A 22,742-nucleotide genomic window follows, 5' to 3' on the forward strand; every position below is an offset into this window, starting at 1 on the left:
GTTGTCTTTTTATATGTAGCTTGATAAAAAGTTGTTCCCAGCATATCATATGATAGGTATGCTTTGTTGTCATTTATGGGGAAACACTTATGATGTTAAAATATTCTGCAGTGCTGAAGTCTCTTAGTAGAATTGTACACGCAAATGTTAATGGTGGATAATTAGACTTGTTCTGGTCATGAATGGCTGCACTTTTAGTAGTGCAATTTACTCGTTCAAGATGCAAAAGACGATCATTTGACACCATCTACTGTTGCAAAGGTGTAATTTGCAGAAATGGCCAATAAACGAATCAATTAACAAATCTGAACTAATCTTTTTGGTAAACAAAATTAAAAGTCTTGAGTCACTGAGATGAATCAAAATCACCACCACTAGCAGGATGAAAGTTCTACTGCTGAAATTGATTTGTTCTTACCCAAAGTCGAAATACTTCCCCCATTGGCCGAAGCTGGAAGTGTTATTGAACTCTAGTTTCAGGGGGCCATGTCCACAGACTGGTGCCACAGGTGAGTGGTTTTTAGTTGTAAAAGATGTAATACAGCAAACAGGACTGCATATGTTATTAACCATAAGTCCTAACCCAAACCCTAAACCTAAGCATCAGAGGAGTACAAATGTAATCTTAAAGCAAAAATAAAACCTCATAATCTATTATGTGAACATGATTACTTCCTGGTTTCCATTGGAGCAGAACCAGTTTTTCTGATGCCAGAGTATTCTGTTCATCACATAAGGATCGGGGAAATCATGTGACTTTGTGTAATTTTCTCTCATTACAACGGTCAGCGACAGACAATTAACTTCTCAATCCTGATGTCCAGTTAGAAGCAGCCTTATAAACTGTATTCAAGAAAGTCTTATTCTCCCTCTCTTTTCTCTCTCTCTCTCTCTCTCACTCTATGTCAGCCTGACTCTGGAGATTCCAGAAAGGATTTGCGTTTCATTCATCAACTCAATGATAGAGTCTTATCTCTGTCCAAAAAGCCAAATTCGTAAAACGAAAGAAACATTAAACTCTTTCTTTTCATCTACCAAATCTCTATCTCTCTCCTGCTGGAAGACATTCTGATGTGCATTATGGATGAATGAAGTGGAAGATCAAGGTGAGCAGTACAAGATATTTGAAAGGGAGATGTGTCTTGTGTTAATTAATTTGTTAGTTGGCCACCAGAGGCAGCAGGTGCCAGGTCCACAGATGGCGTGGTATCGCCATAGGGTTCCTCTGGGCACAGGCTTTACTTACTGTACAGTACAATGTATTATGATATATTTCTCTTCCATGTCCTGGGGGGGATGGTGGAGAAAATGAGAAAGATCATAAAGTGCTGGATGAGAGAAGGTTTGGCAGTGTGTATGTGTGTGTGTAAGAGTTAGTGGATATACAGAAATAAAGGAAGCAAGTTCACAGAGACCGAAAGCCTGTTTATCTTGCAGGCACAGTAGAACATTTTTGGTCCCATGTATTGCAGTATTTTTGGGTCATATTTCATCGTAGGAATATGGGAAATAGCCACCAAAGCCAAGCTCATAAAACATCTATAAGAACTGCTAGTCTTGTAGTGTGAGATAATAGAGGCAGCAAGGGAGAGAAGGAATTGGAGAGGCTGGCACACATAGAAATACATAACCAAATATTTAAGCTCTGTAACAATACCTAGTGAACTGGCTCACTGCTTACATAGGCAGCTGCCTTCTAACTGTTATGGAACCTCATAAGTTACTGATTTGAACGTTGTAAATAGGCAGCAAATCATTGTTTTATTTGTGTGTGCACCACGCAAATAGCGCTCCTCACATGATGTGCACAGGAGACTAGACTCAATTCAAGTATAGTTTGACATTAGCAACTAATGGCATGATACACTGATCCGCTAATACACATAAAAATGCATAACACACAAATATTGGGCAAAATAATTGTAGAAGTATTCTTAATAAAACTAAATTTTATCAATAATTATTTTTGTATTGAATGAAATGTAATAAACTTTATTTATAATCATCATTTCTTTTGCCTTGTCCGCCATCTTGGTTGGATTTTCTTCACTGAGCTCTGCCTTAGAATTTGGTAAAAATAAATTGTACAGTATATATTTTTTTAAATGTTGTTTATTAAGAGGCATCTAATGCACATATGTTACAGAATTCTTGACTATACTTGACTATGTTTCAATACAGAAATGCTAGTGTTTACATCTTGTAAACACTTGATGATTATAGAACACTGTCCCATAAGGGCCCCAGCAACTCTACTGTCTTATGATGCTGAGTCATGTACCAATATGGTGTTTGTGAGAGGGAGCACACCCCTGTGTGTCAACATAACGCTAGTTCTCCCATAAGCTAACCTCTCTAAGGGCCTCTTTAGATTTATCTTGACATGAAACTCTTCTCACCCAGTGCTGTGGTTTTGGGGCAGATCTTAATTTAGAACCCCATTTGTGTGCTTGCTTATGATTATGTATCAAAGTGCTCTAGGTGAAGTAGGTTAAAACTCCAGATGGTAATAGTGATGCTGTCAGAGGCACAAAAAGTCTAGATTGGCAGAGTTTAATTGGAAAAAACTGGCAGATTTGCGCTCTTAGTTCAGGAAGGACCAGTATTTTCCTTAAAAAGTATTAATAGAGATGTATTAAGCATGCAGTAAGCTATAAAGTAAGTAAATGGCTGGTGAAAAACCTCTTGATATCTTAATGCAAATTTATAGTAGCCTCGCTGTGTTTTTGTTGACTTTACGAGATGTGACTCAATGTGATCAAGACTGCCAAGCACATTGTTACACCAAGAATATTTTAAGATCACTGGAGAGGAGCCAGTATGGAGTTTTCTGAAAACCTCTGTAGTTGTTTAGGCCATACTGTATTTTGCTGTTTTTGTGTAGGCAGTGGCCAATGGTTACATAAGAAACATTCACTAAGCATTTTATTAGGAACGCTGTATACCCTACATATTCATGCGGTTATATAATCATCCAATCCTGTGGATGCAGTCCATAAAATCATTCAGATATGGGTCAGGATCTGTAGTAAATGATCACATCAACCATCAGAATGAGGAAAGAATGTGATCTCAATGATTTCAGCCATGGCATGAGTATTTCTATAACTGCTAATCTCCTGGGATTTTCAAACGCAACAGTCTCAAGTGTTTACTCAGAATGGTGCCAGAAACAAAAAACATCCAGTGAGTGGCAGTTCTGCGGACAGAAATGCCTTGTTAGAGATAACAACTCTGTACAATTGTAGAGAGCAGTATAGCATAGCAGAGTGCACAACATGTCGAGGTGGATGGGCTACAACAGCAGGAGACCACATCGTGCACATTATTAGCACTTGATTAGTGCTCAGTGAGTGTACTGTATGTCACTGTAACAAAACATCCACAAAAATTGTTTTTTTTCAGGGGTCCATCAGTATGTCAGTCTATATAATTTTGAATTGCATACTTTGTTTGAAAGACCAGTATTGCTGGTCACCAATCATGTGCTGTGTTTTGGAAGCTGGTCTCCAGCATGAGATGCTGGTGTTTCTACCAGGCTTCTTAACTAGCTTAACCATCAAGCCTCCATTGATCAACCAGCTTCATAAAAAAAAACATGGTTGACCAGCAGTTTTTACTGGCGAGCAACATGGTTGTGATGGTCCGCCAGCCTGACCAGCACCAAAACAACACTAACCTCCTTAAACCAGTATGTAAAATGCATGCTGATCAAAGCTGGTCGTTTCAGCTGAGTAAAACCAACATGCACGATACTTATTGTTCCTACTGCTTCAGTTGTCGAAATAATTATTTATGAAGGATCAATAATATTGTCTGTAATGGAGGTTCCAATGTTCCACTGTCTAGTCACTTGTACAGAAATAGCTGTTGCCGTCTGTTGGTATTTGTCCTCCGAGTTTGAGCTGTGGGCAGCGGCTATAGGTGGCCCTGCCACTGATGCACTGTTGGCATTTCTAGAACACAGGGTCAGTAAAGGACAGTCGGTGGCCCTCCTCATTAACATCAACACCACATGGTCAACTGCACAATGGCAATATGTTTCTCACCTGGAGATCACAAAGTGAAATACAGCTCTTATTGAAATTCTCACACTCTGATACAACTGCTTTTTGGACCTGAGATGTAATTTCAGCAAAATGTTAGAATAGAAACATTCATTAAATTGTGGTTAAAATTCAAATTTGTGGCATCCATCCACATCCATCCGTCCCGTCCATCTATCCATCCATAAAGATAGAGAGAAAGAAAGAAAATTAAATCACATGTTATGAAATTTGCATTGTGCATCGTGACATTTCAGGGGGTACTTTAATTTTCGGCTAACAGAAAAGATGGTGAACCTCTGCCATAAAAAAATACAAAATTATGTAAAACCACTGGACTTTAGCAGTTTTAAATTCATCAAGTGTAACATGATCTCTAAGCTTTATATAGTAGTAATAATGCTAGTAATAAATGCTCGCCCTTCTGTGTTTATAAGAAAATCATAGAAAAGTAGTATTAAGTTACCTCTCTTGGAGGATCTGTTTCATCTAGCGCATTCGGTTGGTATGCATATTCATTAAGTCTCTGATAATGCCTGTGTCTAAATGGAGTTGCATTGGCTAGGTTTCCATCCAGTCATAATGGTTTACTGAAACCTCTGTTCCTAAGTACGCTTAAAGGCTCCGACTGGGAATCTAGCCGGTTGCAGTCTCCTCATAATCTTCTAGCCTAAGCATCAACATTAAATCTAGGAATATAAAACAATTTATCACTGCACATTTTAAATAACAGGCAACCTGTGAAGTGTGTGTAAAGAGATATTTTGATTACAGTATGTATGGTGTTTGGGGGCATTGTGTTGGAGCTGGAGGGATACCCCATTAATATTTTATCCTCACCTCTGTAAACATGTTGCATGTTTGCCTCTGCGGCGAGTTTGGTTCCACTGTTTACAAGCAGATCTGACAGAGTAATCTATGGACAGCGATGACTGTGAGGGTTTTGCAGAAAAAGTAGGGAAACATCAATGCACCATCCAGTGAATGAGGGCGTGCCAGGCAAAATACCTGTTTTTAATTCACCCACTGCAACACAAATCAATGGAATTGTTCACAAAAGCATATAATCACAGCCACTTGATGAGGGAGACAACTAATTATGGGAAGCATGCATTTAAACAAGTCCTTTATGCACAGACACTTTATGTTTCAGTGTGCCACAAAATGTTTGTATAGCCATCATCACAGACTCCACGCCGACATTATCTCTCCCTCTGTGGAGACTGGCTGAGTTAGAAGTGAAGAATCTTACATGAAAATAAAGAACTCTTCCCCTGCCGTCCTAAGTGGACAAGGCTGGACATAGCAACATTGGCTACACCGGTGGCTTTGAGTTTGGGGCGGGACTAACTCTTTGTTCAAATACAGAAGGGAGTCTGAGTTGGTTTTGCTGGGTGCAAGCTGAGGCTGCGCAATTAATCGCTTTCACAATAAAATGACTCTGAATGTAGTGCACCAAAAAGGTAACAGAGAGTTTAGAAAATAAGTTGGGAAGGTATATAAAGTATAACAACCCATTCTCACTCCCAGTTGTCAAATACTGTGCAATCTTGTGCAAGAGCCTCACGTGTGCTGAAAATGCACGGAAAACAAAAAGTCACAAAGAAATAACCGACTCATTTATTTATGCAAATTATTTTCCTTCTGAAATGTGTTTTTTAAGATTCTAATGCATTTTTGAATATAAAATGTGTTAAAAAAGAAAAACATTTACCAAAATTGCAATTAAAATGGCAATATCTACAGTTTCAAAAATTGCTATATGATTTTTTGTCCACATTGCACAGCCCTAGTGCAAACTGAACATAAATGGACATGTTCAAGTCAGACTATTTGAAGATCCCATGGAATGGTTTGATCAACGCAATTTTATTTCCAGTGTTGATGACTTTCCTACTAAAGGAAGGAGTTGGGCTGGGACATATTGAAAGGCTTGTACTTTTATATTAGCCAATTGCCTTTTGTTTACATCAGTGATATTTATAATGAAATGGAATTGAAAATAAAATTATTGTATCATTTACTCACCCCCATGTCATCCCAGTCTTGCGTGACTTTCTTTCTTCTGCTATTACTATTCCTTAATATCAACTATTCCTTTAAGAGAGAGGGGGCATTCTCAATCTAGAGAGCATTTTATTGGACATAAAAGTTGGCAATTGTATCAACTGATTAATCATCGGTATTTGGCATTTTCTGGGAATAACCAAATAATTTTCCGTAATGCCTTCAATAACTGGGGTCCCCATGGTAATTGTTTTTTTTTTTTTCCCTTGTCTGACTTTTTAAAAAAAAAAAAAAAAAAATATTTTTTATTTTTTATTTATACAAACAGTCAGAAGGACCTTTTAAATACAGGAGTGTGTTCAAGAGTATTCAAGGTTCTGCTGCGGTTTTGAAATTGGTATTAAGAATTGTATAATGTCAGTTTTAGAGAGAAAATTGATTCGGGACATTAAAAGCATTTAAAACTTTTATGATTTATTTTTTTCTTTGGTTTATCTTTGTTTGGTCAAAAACGGTAATATATGCTGTCAGCTCGCCCAGTATACTTGCGTGTTGTGCAATGATCAAGGCTGCCATTCTGTGATTACAGATGGTCAGAGCAATAGAAAGAGAAAGGCAGAGGGAAAAAATAACTATGGGGGGATGGGATTGTAAGCAAAATATGTTGAGTGGGCCATTCCCAGTGTTCTGTGCACTCACTCTAGCAATCAGTGTCAATGTAAGTGATTTCAGCCAATTTGCTAACTTCACCATTTTGCTAACTTCACCCAGGTTCACCCCCATTTGCATTTCAAAATTAGATGTGCAAACAATTTAGCAACAAATAAATACCTAATTTCATTATAGTAGATATTTCACCAGTGACCAATATTTTTGAATGCTGCCTTTGATGTCACTTCACCGGCTCAATCAGCCGGCAGAATAGAAAGCTACAGTCAGGTTCTCGACGTAAAAATCCCTTTCATTTTTTCCATAGGCAAATTTATTTACAACGATAACTTATAAACCTTTTAATACAGGCCTACCATGAGCTCTGAGGTTGTTAATCAATGGTAGTGTCACGTCACGTCACGTTTTCCCCAAGGATTCTTACTTTGAGTGTCACTTATTTAGAAATTTTGTGTCTTCCTGTTCTTTGCTCTAATTCTGTCCCAGGTGTTCCTCATCTCCACGTTATCCCAAGTGTATATACAGTATATCATCTTGTTCCAGTGTCGATTCTTTTTGTATGTTAGTGCGTTGTAAGCCAGCATATTGCTGTTGAGATTGTGTTAACAACTACTTCATATGATTCTTTCTTCGGTGTATCTCCTTCTTTTGTTTATAATTGAAGTTCTGTATTTGGATCCTCACTCTCTCAACTCTTCTACACAAACCCTTACAGGTAGATGCTTCTGTTGAAGCCAATAGTGTTATTTCAAACATATTTTTTTAGAAGTCATGTTTAATAGCGGAATTTCTAGTAAAGAACAACACTACCCATGGCCCACTTGTATGACGTACTGTGAATGATGCAATTGAGTCCAATTAAAATATATTGTTTATATACTTTATAATAAACAGCTTTAAATCAATAGATTTATATTTTTCCATAATTTTTAATTCGAGCACATCTTACGCAATGCTTCATAGAATTGTAGTTCATGTCCTTAGCAAAGACGTTTAGTATTGTTTTGTACCTTGTGTCTTTTTGTCCAATTTTCAAAAACATTTTGCTTCACAAACAGAATCCCAAATGGCGGAAAAAGTGGGCGGGCATCAGAGACTATTTAGCAGAGACAGGCCAATTCTATTAAAATTAATGAAAGAAATGGTAATGCCCAACGGTAAACGGATGTAAAAATTAAGCCCGACTTAAAAGAGCCATTCAACTTTTAGATACAGACATCGCTTGTCAATCAACTCGAGAAAGCGCATGTGCATTAGCTAGCTGGGAAAGTAAATTTTTTTTTTTTAGCTTAATCTGAGGTAAAGAAGCACAATGTAAAATTTTACCAGTGTAAAAGGTCATTCCGGTGGCAGTATTCCAATAGGATGGCAAAGGTATCTGCGCATTCGTCTTTCTGAAGTGACATTGATTTTACGACTTAAACTATTTGATTTAGTTAAGACCATTAATAATTTAATCTGACTCCAATTTATTTGACCTCGAATTTAGACAGATGCCAATCAATTTCTGATAATATTTTTTTTAGATATAATCATATTTTGATGTTTTAGAATTACTTTATTAGTCTCATTATTCTTTCAAGAGGTGTTGATGTCACTAAGAATCTTTTGCTGGCTGTTTACATAGATCTCACAGTCACAAGGTGGACAGTTTCAAATAAGTCAGCGGTTGCAGGGTTTACTAATATCATAAAATTTGGTAAATTGGTAAATGGTAAATTATTTAGTCACGTTCATACAACTTGCTTAATTGAGCGATAAGTCAGGTGACTGATAGGAGCTGAGGATTTGCTCGCATTCATGGCCCGCAGAAATAATCATATCCTGACCTGTGTGCTTATGGTTACATCATATGCACTTCATTTACTGGTAATAATGAGATCAAGAGAATCCTGAGTAATCATAATTAAAAATGTATTAGTCAGGTAAATATTCTCATGACAATTACATAATTGATCCATTCAGAATTCATTAATACAAATCATCCAATCCTCCAAGATTCATTTTAAGAGTCAGAGATGCATACTTGACTTTTATAATATAAACATGGTGATGTGGGTTTATCACACACAACACCATGGGGTTCAATCTGGCTACAGAATCCCCCGATCTATGTGCTAAATTGCCTTAAATACCCGGTCCACAGTACATCAAACCAAAATGTAAACTAAAGTAATTCGGGAATTAATTGATTCAGTGACACAGTAGGTGACGCCCTGAAAGTTATTTACACCGAGGACTCCTCGGAGACACATTCTACAAAAACAAATCTTTGTTATGACAAAGTTTAATGCTGTGGGATTGGGACCATAGTACCAGTCGAACTGGGACCTTTAAAATGTATATCTGAATATTTAGATTTACTGTGTAAATACAATAAAGTATTATTTGATACAAGCATTAGGTGAGCTTGAGGTGATTTTTAGCTGACAAAGGACAGGATGGGTTAAGAAAGGGGAGGGTGAGAAGGGAACAGATGTGGAGGAACCAACGAGGAGTAAATCTGCAATTCTCACTCAGTGTGGTGATTGGCTCATAGCAGGTATATTCAACCTTATGCCCTCGCTTCAAACCCAGCCCCCCAAAGACATGTCGGCAATCCTGATATCAGCGAGCCTAAATGTGCAAAATAATTGGCAGGAAGAGAGCATTTCTGATTGGCTAGTTTTCTGACTGAAGGGTGGGCTGCTCCCTTGACTCCTTTTTTGTTGTTTACTGTCACAAAGACTGGTGTGATATTTCAGGACACCTGTTTTTAATGATATCTGTCTGATAGTAAGGATATTTTGTTCATGGTATTCCAAAAAAAAAAACACACACAAAAAAAAACCCACTTGCAGCACTGTTAGAAGCTTATGGTAATTGTGACTATAATAAGACCAAGGAGGGAGACAGAGTGAAGCGAAGATGTATTTTTACACTATGAGATGATTGAAGATGATTCCATTGTCAACGCACAGTTGTTAAACTCGGAGAGGAAATGAGATTCATACAATATGAATGGGTCATTTAATCCTAATCAGAAATAGTTAGCAAAAGATGAGAAGCCGAGGAGGGAGGCAGCGAGAGAGAGGGATGTTGGGTTAAAAGAGAGCCAGCGGTGGCTGCTCAGTCTCAAACTGCATTCAGGGCCATGTGATTTAGGGCAGTCTTCATTTTAGTGTCCTTCAAGCCACAGTGCATTGACTGACAGGGCCATTATCAACAGGCAGCAGTGCAGGGGCGAGGAACCAGCACTTAGCAGTAACTGTTTGAATTATACATGTGAGCTCAGGGTCCCTAAGCCATCCTAAATAAGACTGAAATTCAACTCAAACACATCCACAGTTTAATTATTTTAATCATCTATTGTTGCTTTTAAAGCAGTCTGTTCCTATTTTCTGTTGAGGGCAATATTCCATTTTGTTTCTGGCTATATCATTAAAAACTTCATGAGGATAGCAGAATTTACTGCTGTTTTTTATATGATATTCATATCATGTGGTAAAAAACAAGTAAATAAACAAATGTTTGTTTTTCCCGCCTGGTCTTGTAGATTCGTGCTTTACAACATCAGAAAAATCAGACCTTTCCTGTCTGAATATGCTACACAGCTCCTGGTCCAAGCTCTGGTCATTTCAAGACTGGACTATTGCAATGCTCTGTTGGCTGGCCTTCCAGCTAACACAATTAAGCCACTGCAGGTGTTCCAGAATGCAGCAGCACGTGCAGCAACAGACATGTTACCCTCTATAGTGCACAATATAGTTAAAAGATTCAAGGTCAAATCTCAGTGTGTAAAGGGCAAGACGAAAACCACTTCTCAATAAACGTGATCTCTGATCCCTCAGACATCACAGTCTTAAAAAACATCCATTATCTGTAATAGATATCATGAACATGGTCTTGGGATTACTTTAGTAAATCTTTGTTAGTCAACACCACTCACCGCTGAATCCACAGATGCAAGTTAACAATTTACTCTGCAAAGCATATGGAGAAGCGAATGTTTTTGGTATTAATTAGTCTCATCCTCAGATGGCATGTCAACGGACTGCCCACAGTCCATTAACTGAGAATTAGAGTTTGGGTATCAGGGTGCAAGTTTTTTACCAGTTTGCTAGAAAAGTACCAGGCTGCTACATGCTGCTAGCATGGTTTGTCAGTTTAATGGCATCAAATCTTTGAAAGATATTCAAAAATTTGTTTAAAGCACTTTGGATGGACAAAATTGGTGTTGAATTCTACAGATATAATACAATATTTTCAGTGTTTTCTTTACAGTCAGACCAACCTGATTTAAATTAGGTCTGGGCTGTTTCCCGGCAACAACAATTATACCTCTATATTTCTCAGCATATTGATGATATTCAGTTATCTCAATAATTATGTTTTTGCTTATATTACATTAAAGGAATATTCCGGGTTCAATAGAAGTTAAGCTCAATCGACAGCATTTGTGACAGAAATTTGATTACTACAAAAAATTATTTTGACTCGTCCCTCCTTTTCTTTAAAAACAGCAAAAATTAAGGTTACAGTGAGACACTTACAATAGAAGTGAATGGGCCCAGTTTTGTAGGGTTTACTTTAGAGACAGAAATGTGAGCTTATAATTTTATAAAAACACTTACATTAATATTTCTGCTAAAACTCATTTGTTATTTGAGCTGTAAAGTTGTTTAAATCGTAATTTTTAGTCTTTTTAGGGTTTTAGGGACAGTTTTTTTTTTAATCTTCCCTTTTTCCCCCCAATTTGGAATGCCCAATTCCCAATTCATTCTAAGTCCTCGTGGTGGCATAATGACTTGTCTCAATCCAGGTGGCGGAGGACGAATCTCAGTTGCCTCCGCATCTGAGACCATCAGCCAACTCATCTTATCACGTGGCTTGTTGAGCAACAAGCTCTACAACATCAGGAAGATAAGATCCTTCCTATCTGAACATGCCACACAACTGCTTGTTCAGTCACTTGTCATAACTAGACTGGACTACTGTAATGCTCTCATTGCAGGCCTCCCTGCATGTGCAACAAGACCTCTGCAAATGATCCAGAATGCAGCAGCACATCTGGTCTTTAATGAACCAAAGAGAGCGCATGTTACATCTCTCTCCACTGGCTGCCGGTTGATGCACGTATCAAATTCAAGGCTCTGATACTGGCATACAGAACAATCACTGTGTCTGCTCCAACATACCTAAAATCATTTCTGCAGAGCTACATGCCCACTAGAAGCCTGTACCAACACAAAGAGGCACCAAAACACTTTCTCGGACTTTCAGCTTCATCATACCGCTTTGGTGGAATGACCTTCCCAACTCCATCCGTGAAGCAGACTCACTCTCTGTCTTCAAAGAACAACTTAAAACACATCTTCTCCAAGAGCACTTAACTAGTCACTAACAAAAAATAATAATAATAATAATTGCACTAGTATATATTTTGAACACTATTCTGATGCTAGTGAAATTTTGTAAAATGGCACTTTTGTACCACTGTCTCCTTAAGATCATTCGCTTATGTTTTCCACTTATGTGAGTTGCTTTGTATAAAAGCGTCTGCCAAATGAATAAATGTAAATGAAAATGTAAAATATAAATCTCCTCCATTTCTGTTACTACAGTAGCGGTTAGCGAAACACTCTGAGATCACTGAAAACATGCCTGCACATAGAACAGCAAAATCATTATATGATGAGTATATGAGATATCGCCCAGCCCTAATTTTAATGTAATTTTAGAAGTTCTTTTACATTGATCTATTATTGTAGCATCATGGATTTCAGATTTATCTGTCACTAAATAGCTCATTAAAAAAAATGAATTGTGATTGGTCACTTCATATGTCAGTCAAACATTATCTTGTGGATCTTGCCCAGAAAAAGCTGCAAAGTTGACCAGACTTAATGGCGAAGTCAAAAGTCTGGCTATGCCTAGGTGTTAATCAGCAGTGTAGGTGGAGGGGAGAATTGAGAGGAAAGAGGTAAATCGGAGCTCGGGGTGAGTAAGTACACAGTGGGAGGGCATGTGTCAGCCAGACTGATGGGTTCCTGTATCAGCCTATAAGCTTCAAGAGAACTAATTACCATCGGAGTGACAGGAAGGTAATCACCCCAAACCAACACTGCTTTAAATTAGCTCCACTCCCCTACCTGATGCTGTGAACCCCACATCTGTCAAAAGAGCAGTGCCACTGAGAGAGCTAAAGGGACATGAGAGAGAGAGAGAGAGAGAGAGAGAGAGAGAGAGAGAGAGAGAGAGAGAGAGAGAGAGAGAGAGAGAGAGAGAAGATATGATAATAAGGAATGCTAAAAGACAAAGGGAGTGTTCCAGTCCAGTGGAGATGGATGTTCCTGGAGGAGGGCATTTGAAATCGATTGCCCTCTAGTTCTCACTCACTCTGCTCTGCCTCACCTTTTTGCTATTCTCTGCACTTCACAAAACTGCATTGCTTAGTATTTCTCTTCCTCTCCAGCAATATTTTTATCTACTTATACTGGAACCTTTTCTGAAAAAAGGCTGTTTATTTCAGTTCTTCCCATGTTTGCAGAAAATGCTCAAGGTGCAAATATGAGGGGAATCCTGAACATTTGCTAACTACTCCCACCTATTGCATGTCTCTCTCTCTATCCCACTTACACTCACACTCAACAGCTGTCCTTGCACCTGTTCAGTATTTAGGGGAACGGGAGCCAGTGATCTCCAAAATATAGTTTTTTTGGATGATAGTTCATCCAAAAATGAAAATCTACACGTATGCCATTCCTAACTAAATATTTTTTGTTTTGTTGTTATTTTATTTATTTTCAAGGCATTAGTTTTGACGGAAACAGAAAAGACAAAAGACCAAAGGCCCTACAACAGGTCTACTGTATGGCATCAAATTGAAAAGTATAAAAAAAAGATTACATAGCATAATCAGTTTGACAATAATAAATGCCCAAATTCATGAAATTCCTGGAATTATGTGACTAATATCATTCCAAACTCGTATTACTTTATTTTTTCTATGGAGCACAAAAGGAAATGTTAGGCAGAATGTTCACACTGCTCTTATTCATGCAATGAAAATGAATGGGGACAGTGGTTATTGAGCTCCAAAAAGCACCATAAAGCAGTCAATACGACTTATTCCAAGCACTATATTCTTAGTCTTCTGAAGACATTTGATAGCTTTGTGTTTGGAAAAGATTCAATTTAAGTCGTTATTCAACAAAAATATCCCCTTACCCATGGATGAAATGCAAATGAGACATGACTGAATTCTTCATCACCAATAGTTTACCATAGAAATGTAAAACATGAAATGACAAAATGTAAATTTTGGGGTGAACTATTCCTTTAACTGTCTGACTCCATGTCAGACTGATCACACTGTGAATTTGGCAACAGTAATCAGTCTGTGCTTACTGACATTCTAATCACTGCCCCCAGTGGCCGAAGCTGGAAGTGAGGAATATGTTTACTTAAGAGTGGAAATGCAAACTCAGAATCACACTCACCATTATTCATGTGAGAGTAATTACTTCCTGGTTCAGAACCTGTGTTTTGGAAGTCAAGTGTGCAAAACATAACCAGTAACATTAGATGGAATTGTATTCAAATCTGAATTGATGCAAAATGTGTGATGGCGCTGGTAATTTCAGGGTAAATTAACTATTGATGATGTTGTCCATAAATAGATTTTTTAGAAACTAATAAAAATTGGGAGAGACCTGACACATCTCTCCATCAATTTACAGCAAAGCAGATTTGTGACGTTTTTAGCTTTATCTAAGGGTGACAAAACTATCAATGGCCTGGATTATCTCAAGACGTACTCTGTTACTCTCTGCCCTGCTCAGATGACCAGCTCTGGCTTTCAAGCAGTACTCTCAGCAGTTATGTTCTCACATAACTATGATGTAGCATAAAGTGCATCAGGGCCATTAATATGCAATGCCATCATTATTACACTCATAGAGCCACTCAACAGACACTTAAGTGCAGTCCTCAGTATCCACACTGCCACGCCTTATCCATTTGTGTGATGAATTAGTCTGCACAGTTTGTGTGAGTGTGTGTACATTTAGGGGTGTTGTGGAATGAGAGGAAGGCCCAGAGAGAAAGATCAGGATATTGCTAAGAGTTAGGAGCCATTAGCCATTATTGGCTGAAACTAAATACACTGAGAGCTTGCCAGGGTTACAGATGCCCAGAATGAAGATGGACAGGACACTCGATGAGAGCAATGGCTATATGCCGAAAAGCATTTTCTCTATCTCTGCTTACTCTGGTGAGTAACCCAGGTTAAAGCAAGATGGTGCCAGCCTAGAAAATCTGACTGCAATACATGGCCGAAAGTATGTGGTTTTTCGAACACCACACCCATATGTGCTTCTTTTTTTGCTTCTAAAAAAACATGACAGCTTCCAATCTTCTGGGAAGGTTTTCCACTAGATGTTTAAACATGTTTGGATTTGCTCCTATTCAAACACAAATGCATAGCTGAGGTCAGGGGGTCAAGTGATGTTTGGCGATGAGGTCTGGATGTAATCTCTGACGCTGTTTTCAACTGGTCGCTTTAATGAGTCTCCTGTGACCACGTGAGTTTGGATTTCGAGGAGAGGGTCTCTGATTTCATGATGAGATATATCAATCACTATTGTATGTCAGTGTGCTACAAATGTATACATTTTTTTGGTGGAGTAGCTGTATTAACCTGAGCTCCAGTTGTGTGTCTTTGTCATGCTGCATGTTGATAACAGACTCACTAAAAGAAAATGAGTCAAATTCTTCCCCACTAGACTCAGTAAAACATTTCTTTATGGACCTTGCTTCGTGCCTATAGGGGCATTGTCATGTCAGAATAGAAATGTTCCCTCCAAAACTGCTGCCACAAAGATGGAAGTACACAAATCTCTATAATGTCATTATGCATAGCAATATTGATGTCAATGGAAAAAAACACATTTATTAGAAAAGGGAATTTCCATATACTTTTGGCCATATATTGTATAACAAATCCTTTGGTCACTGTTAAGATGCAAGGATGTAACCCCATATTCAGGATTGGGTGGACCAAGTACGCTATAACAGCTTAATAATCAACCGTTGAAAAGCCCAGATTGGTCATTAATTTATCTGAATATTGGGAGAAACTTGTGCCCCCCCAATCCCTCTTATAAGGTGATTACAACCCTGTTAAGATGCTTAAAATGATGTCAGAAGTTTGTCACATATCTTTAGCCTGTTGATTAATTGCTGTATTGTCCAAGAAAGAAATTCAATATGAATATAACACCTCCAGTTCATTTGTAGCTGGAGATGAAATTAGTAGAAACAGGGAAAGTACAAGAAATGAAAAGGGCCAAATGAGAGTGAACGCTTCTACAATACAAATTCTTGTCAGAATGTAATTTTAGCTATAATGAACAAATGTAGGTTAAGATGTTTCCTCTAATAGCTTTTCATGTAATCATAAATTATCTCATGTCTGTGTTTGTCTTTATAACCTTATGTTAGGCAAACCATGTTTTTCCCCTTTTTCTCCACTGAATATATATGCAAGTTTGATTTAACAGCTGTTTGTCCAGTCAGCAGATGTTAGGTGTTTAGTTTTTTTCTATGTTGCAGCAAAGTTTTTCTTTTATCAGCAATCTCTGTTTTCTGGTGCTTATGTCATAATCCTACCAGTCTGTCTGCAAACCTGAGGGACTTGATTTACATTTATTTTAAATGTAATTTAAAATGTATTTTGTTTTTAAATTTTAAATGTACATTTTATTTTACATTTAAAATTTTACATTTAAATATAAAAAAAACTTACATTTAATGTAAATAAAATCCCTCCGGTTTGTAGGCAGAGTAGTAAATCTGGAAATCCAATGGTTTCCAGTTGTTTTTAATGACTGATAATACAATAGTTTGTCATATATTGCATTATGTTCTCATCATGTTCTTTCAGTATTCTTTTTTTATTTTATTTTATTTATTTATTATCTATGTTTCAACATGTGATGATGGATTTGTTTTTTTTCAACATCTCTATTGCATTTCTGATTAAATAAATTATATTTTTAAAATTTAGGATTCATTATGAAACCATTTCTTACAATAGTCGACCCGTATGGGTTTTCAATAGCTGATGCATTCTCAATATATAATATATCCGTAGTACAATTTAAAGTCAGCAAATTATATGTAAATAAAATAGTTAAAATGAACTGTACATTATTTAATGAATATGATACAAATAATGTAAAAATGTACTTATACAGAATATACATCAATCATTAATTTTCATTTATTTATTATTTTTAGAGAGGGTTGTGACAGATATTCTACTCAGTTTGTCTACTGGTAAATTGACACCTTCCGTGTTGTGTAGAATTTGTGTGGAGAAAAATTGTCTTGAAACTTTTTGAATTTATGGTCGACCAATTTCTGTCTTATGCTCTTACTGTTGACTTCCTGTCTTGTGTTGATTTCCTTGACATGTCTTTCACAAAGATGTCAGCAGCAAGCTGAGTAATGGCTAAGCAATGTAAGAGGAATGGACAGAGGGAGGTTGTTGTTAGCAGCAGCTTTGGTCAGTGTATTTGGTGTTCAGGAGTCTCTCAATTGCACAGACAGACATTAACCTTGGCAGGAATCAGACCTCTGCCTGTCAGCCTGGGCCAAGGTTGGGGCTACACTGATGCAGTAAACAAGTATTGACTTGGCAGACCAACTTGTTTCCAATTGAATATAACCTTTACTTAATTCTATTTTGTAGTATTTGGTATGTTTCCCTTTTGATTTAAATGAAAGCACTTGAACTGGCATTGACTTCACAAGTTTGTGCAAAACCTGATAATCCATATTCCGGCATGATTTTAAGAATCAGAACCTGATGAGGTTATGAGGAATCTCCATAGACATAATTACTTTTATACTTTATGAACTATAGAATCTATACCCTACCCCTAAACCTAACCCTCACAAAAAATGTTCTATATTTGTACATTTTCAAAAAAAACATTATTTAGTATGTTTTTAAAAAAAAAAAATTTTTAATTATGGGGACACTAAGAACTGTCCCACCACTGACAGATGGGGTAGTTTTCTGGAAACCTGGTCATTATTTTTGCAGTTCCATTTGGTAACACAAGGAATCACACACATTAGCATTTAACCACATCTTTGGATATCTGGGATGTGCCTGTATTAGCTTTTTTTCTTTACACTAGCAGATAAAACAATTACTTCTTCGCTGTCTTTGAGCCTAGGGTGGCTAAAAGATGTAATTAGACCTTCTCTTTGTGCAATTGTGATTATCTGGAGCCTGAAACAGCTGCCCTCAGACATTGAGTACAACTGATGACTGTGAGAAAACAAACTGTGCCTTCTCCTGCTTTTCACTCAGGCCTGGGTGTTGTAGACAATGTTGTACTTGTTTATTTCCTGGCTATTTTGATTCCCTTGTTCATTTGGTTATTTGATTTATTAATTCTCCCCGTTCTATTATTTTGCCCTGTCCTTGTCATTTTTCTAATCCTGCCTTCTTTTTCTCTTCCTGCTTCTCCCTCTTTCCATTTGATCCATCCGTCTTTCTAGCATGCTTGCTGCAGTCGGAACTGGTGAATTATGAGCGAGTTAAGGAGTACTGTTTGAAGGTACTGGGACACCAGCAGGATCACTTTAAGGCCATGTATCGTGCTGGAATTGCCTTCTACCACCTTGGAGACTATGAGTGTGCCCTGCGTTACCTACGGGATGCCAAGTGCCGTGAACCCACAGGTGGGGAATGCTTTTATATCATGTATCCTACAGCTAAATTATGCATGTCTTGCATTGATTGAATTCAAATGTAATGGTTTGACATTTTTCCCAATCCCAAACCTAACCATCAGTGGAGCAAACATTTAAATATAGAGTGAAAAATGCAACCTCCTAACCGTGCTTGTCACTGATAATGTGAATGCGATTACCTCCTGGTTTCAATGCGGGATCTGAAACTGGGTCTCCAACACAGCTGACGCAATGCACTTCAGTTCGTGCCACAGGGGAAGGTAAACAAACATGTTGGAGCATATGCAAAAATGTCTGATTGGAGATGGCACTTGTCAGTGAGTCCACATTACGTGGTCAAACCCAGGGTTCCAGAACTCTCTGAAACAACATGCTGACTTCCCGTGTTATCATTTTAATTTTGCACTCTCATTTTATTAGTTATGGCTGGTTAATTTGAAATGTGAAAATAATATGTAAATTGAAGGTACTACGTAATATGACTTGACAAAAATACAATTGAACAATAAAATTAATCTGGGGGCAGTATAAACATAATGAAATTACTGAATGTGTACATTGAAAGTGTTTGGGAGTTAACACACTTCTAAATGCACCTTCTGTTCAATTCTGTGGTGCACAGTCCACTCACATGCATCCTGTGTGAATGCTGGCTGGTTTCCTCATTTCTTCCTCCCTTGCATTTCTTATATTCAGGTAGTTGGTTACGGTTTTACATTTTTGTAATCAGATTACAATTGCTGTCTGTCAATTACAGAAAGTACTGTCTTTCCAAAAACTTTTATGTGAAAGTATTTTAGAGAGTAACTTAAATTATAGTAATTAGTAATGTGATTACTTTTTCAATTAAGTAATCATCAAACTAATCTGTTTACAATTTTTAGAGAAGTAATTTGTCTTTTGTTATGGATTACTTTTTTCTATTCTTTTTTTTTACCCAACATTGACTTTATTTCATTCTCTCCACCTAGACACAAACGTGCTTCGATACATCCAGCTGACGGAGATGAAGATGAGTAAGAGCAGTCAGCAGGTACGTGAGATTGGGAAAGAGTCGTTGGGTTAACTCCCCCCACCCCCACTTCGCCTCCTGAAGCCAGGCCCTCCCGATAGAAAGCCTCTCTTTCCGAGCCTCTCCCCTTTTCCACAACGCAGTTCATCCTATGAACAACCAGGATACACATGCTGTGCCACTCTATGAAAAGGACTCGAAATGGACACAGCTACAGCACAAAACCTTGCGACTGTCTTTTCTTTCTTTGAGGTATCTCCCAATGTCCCCGGTGCTTTTCATTCCCCAGGTATAGAGACAAACAAACTAGAAAATGAAAAAAGAGGAAATGCTGTATAATAATTACATACCAGTTTAAAATTACATTATCAAGTTAGGATGTCAAAATGTGCATAATGTCTTTTATAGAATCATAATCTAGTGTAATGTGGGCTGGTTGAATTGAGATCCTGTGAGTCTTGAGTCTATAGGCAGATAAAAGAGTGAAAGCACAAGAATCAAAGTCACACTGCTACTAAAGTGCAGATGTTACAGGTCACTGATTAGACTAGTGAACTCAAAGTAAGAGACCTTGTCTCCCATCCACTCTGCTCAATACTGAGATGGAAGGTCAATGTTTTAGAGTAAATCTCAATCTTGGTTGATGTTGATCTCAATTCACACTCGCCTGCAATGCCGGTTGTTTTCTGTCTCCTTTTTATCTCTCTTGAATTTGGGCATATCTCAACTCAAATTCTAAACTGTTTCAATTCAAGGGCTAATTCAAGTGTATGTAATTTGTCCTTTAATATCGTTACTGTCAGTTCGTTATACGGTACTATAGTGGTTTAAGCAAGTTGTAATCTTTCCATTTCTCAAAGATACAAAATCCTCCGTACTAATGTTAGCAGATGTTTTGTGAACCTTGTTGTCCATTTCCCACTGACAAATGTTGAAACATTGGTCTGTCTAATAGCCCCTTCCCCCTTATTCAATCTATTGTGTTATAATGGTTATGGAGCCTTTTGGGATATTATTAACTAATGGAGCCATACTGAAAATGCTTTGATGTGGCAATTGGTAGGACTGCTAAACCAAAACGTACAGTTCAACTAAAAATAAAATTCTGTCATCATTTGCTCACCCTCATGTCATCACTAACCCAAATGTCCAAGCCGAAGGTGATTGGTGACCATGGCTGTCCTTGATTCCCATAAACCTTCTCTCATCTTTTACTCACTCTCATACCATCCCAGATGTTTATGACTTTCTTTCTTCTGCTTAACACAAATGGAGATATTTTGGAGAATATCTCAGCTCTGAAGGTCTATACAATGCAAGTGAATGGTGTCCAGAACTCCAAAAGCTCCAAAAAAGAGAAAGTCAGCATAAACATAATCCATCAGTCTCCAGGGTTTTAATTAATGTCTTCTAAAGCAATCCAGTTGGTTTTGGTTGAGAACAGACCAAAATGTAACTCCTTTTTCACTGTACATCTTGACAGCAGTCTCTTTTGTTGAGCGCCATCTAGTTATGTGCACATGCATCAACAACTACGAAGTGTAATTGATTTTAAAATCATGTGTACAGTGAAAAAAGAGTTGCATTTTGGTCTGTTCTCAACCAAAATCAACTGGATTGCATCAGAAGACATTGATTAAACCACTGGAGTCATGTGGATTACTTTTATCCTGCCTTTTATATACTTTTTGGAGCTTTTGGAGTTCTGGTCACCATTCACTTGTATTGTATGGAGCTTTATTATTAAACAAATCTTTGTTTGTGTTCAGCAGAAGAAAGAAGTCATACAAATCTGGGATAGCATGAGGGTGAGTAAAATTATGAGAGAACTTTCATTTTTTTAATCTAATGGTTTTTTGAACCTCCAAGTCCATATTCCTAGCCTTTTGATGGATACAACTTTACTCAACCATAAAAATCTATTTATGTTTTGTCCATCAAGGGAGTATCTCCAGTGGATTCATTAGAATGTGCAGATGCCTTTGACAGCACATGTCATTCTGAGTCTAGTTTGGATTAATGGCTTTGAGGAGACTGGGACAGACCGATGATATCATCCATCTGACCTAATATAAGGCATAGAATTAATGAATTTTGTGCCATAGATTCGGATAAGAAGACATCCTGATGAGATTCAGAAAGCAGAGTAATAAGCCAATGGCATTTGCCATACTATAGCCTCTTTGCCACTTTGACACTGGAGGTTGTGTTGATAAAATGCTGTCTTAAAGGTGCACTCCTAATTTCTTCTCTATAACTGTAGTTCCACATAAATAAATAGCATTTTTGACAGCTCTAATTAAAATGATACTCCCATGATATTAAGACCCCCATCATGTCAGTGTCATAGAAAAGGCTGACCCCCATGGCCAGCCGTGTCTTGCAGTTCCACCATGTTACTAGTAATAGCTTTAAAACATCAACAATAATAATGTTTATTTTATAAAGCACTTCTCCAGTACTCAATACATTTTAGGGAACATTAACATAATAGTAAATCTATACAAAACAAGAAAAGAAAACTATATAACAACAAACACAATATACATATTGAACACTCAAAAGTGAGTTGGTGAGTCCGTCAACAGGAATGCATATTTAATTAACCGCTTAACCCTAAACCTAACCGTAAGTGGAGTAAAATTTTAATTTTACAGTGAAAAATCCAACCTCAGAATCACACTCATCATTGTTTAAATGAACGCAGTTACTTCTTGGTTTTCATGACTGGGAGGTTGGTGGAAAAGTGATGCAAAAATGTTTGATGGGTGATGGCGCTTGTAATTTGTCAGAATGGGGTCTATTTCAGGGTACGTGAACATTTGGATCCAACATATCAATTTCCTGTGTGATCATGTTGTCCAAGCAGAATGAATAATAAAAAAGCAGCATTGTGAAGTGGCAGCAGTTAGCAAAACCTACTGCATCCATGACTGTAGGTGTTGGTATACAGTCCCAGTACACTTGGGCAAAGAAGAGCCAGCAAAATTTAAAAAAACAAAACATACTGAGTGCACCTTTAAGTGATCAAAGCAATTATTGATAATGTAGCACAGATTGACGAGAAATCAAGTGCTTGTTTTCTGTGATGTACTGTCGCTTTCTACCTTTTCAGCTCTGTCTCTTGTCTCTTCTGTTTTGTGGCCGTTCTCTCTCCACCTTACCTTTGCTATGTTCTTTTAATTTCTGTAAATGGAAAGGTCATTTTGTCTATATCAAAGCAATGCTGATAATGCGGATATTCTGTATGGAATTTC

At 37.5% G+C, this 22,742-nt stretch overlaps 1 protein-coding gene across 1 annotated transcript in view; it reads left to right on the plus strand.

Annotated features, from left to right (window-relative positions):
* Nucleotides 1–21,534, plus strand: part of LOC127661819 (tetratricopeptide repeat protein 9B-like) — a 30,461-nt gene extending 8,927 nt beyond the window's left edge. The window contains exons 3-4 of the mRNA XM_052152734.1: nt 18,279–18,461; nt 19,445–21,534. Coding sequence (XP_052008694.1) covers nt 18,279–18,461; nt 19,445–19,539 — 278 coding nt within the window. The 3' untranslated portion in view covers nt 19,540–21,534. The remainder of the gene's footprint in view (nt 1–18,278; nt 18,462–19,444) is intronic.
* The last annotated feature ends 1,208 nt before the right edge of the window (nt 21,535–22,742 follow it).

Source organism: Xyrauchen texanus, chromosome 21 (genome assembly GCF_025860055.1).
Source record: "Xyrauchen texanus isolate HMW12.3.18 chromosome 21, RBS_HiC_50CHRs, whole genome shotgun sequence".
In the NCBI taxonomy this organism is placed as follows: domain Eukaryota; kingdom Metazoa; phylum Chordata; class Actinopteri; order Cypriniformes; family Catostomidae; genus Xyrauchen; species Xyrauchen texanus.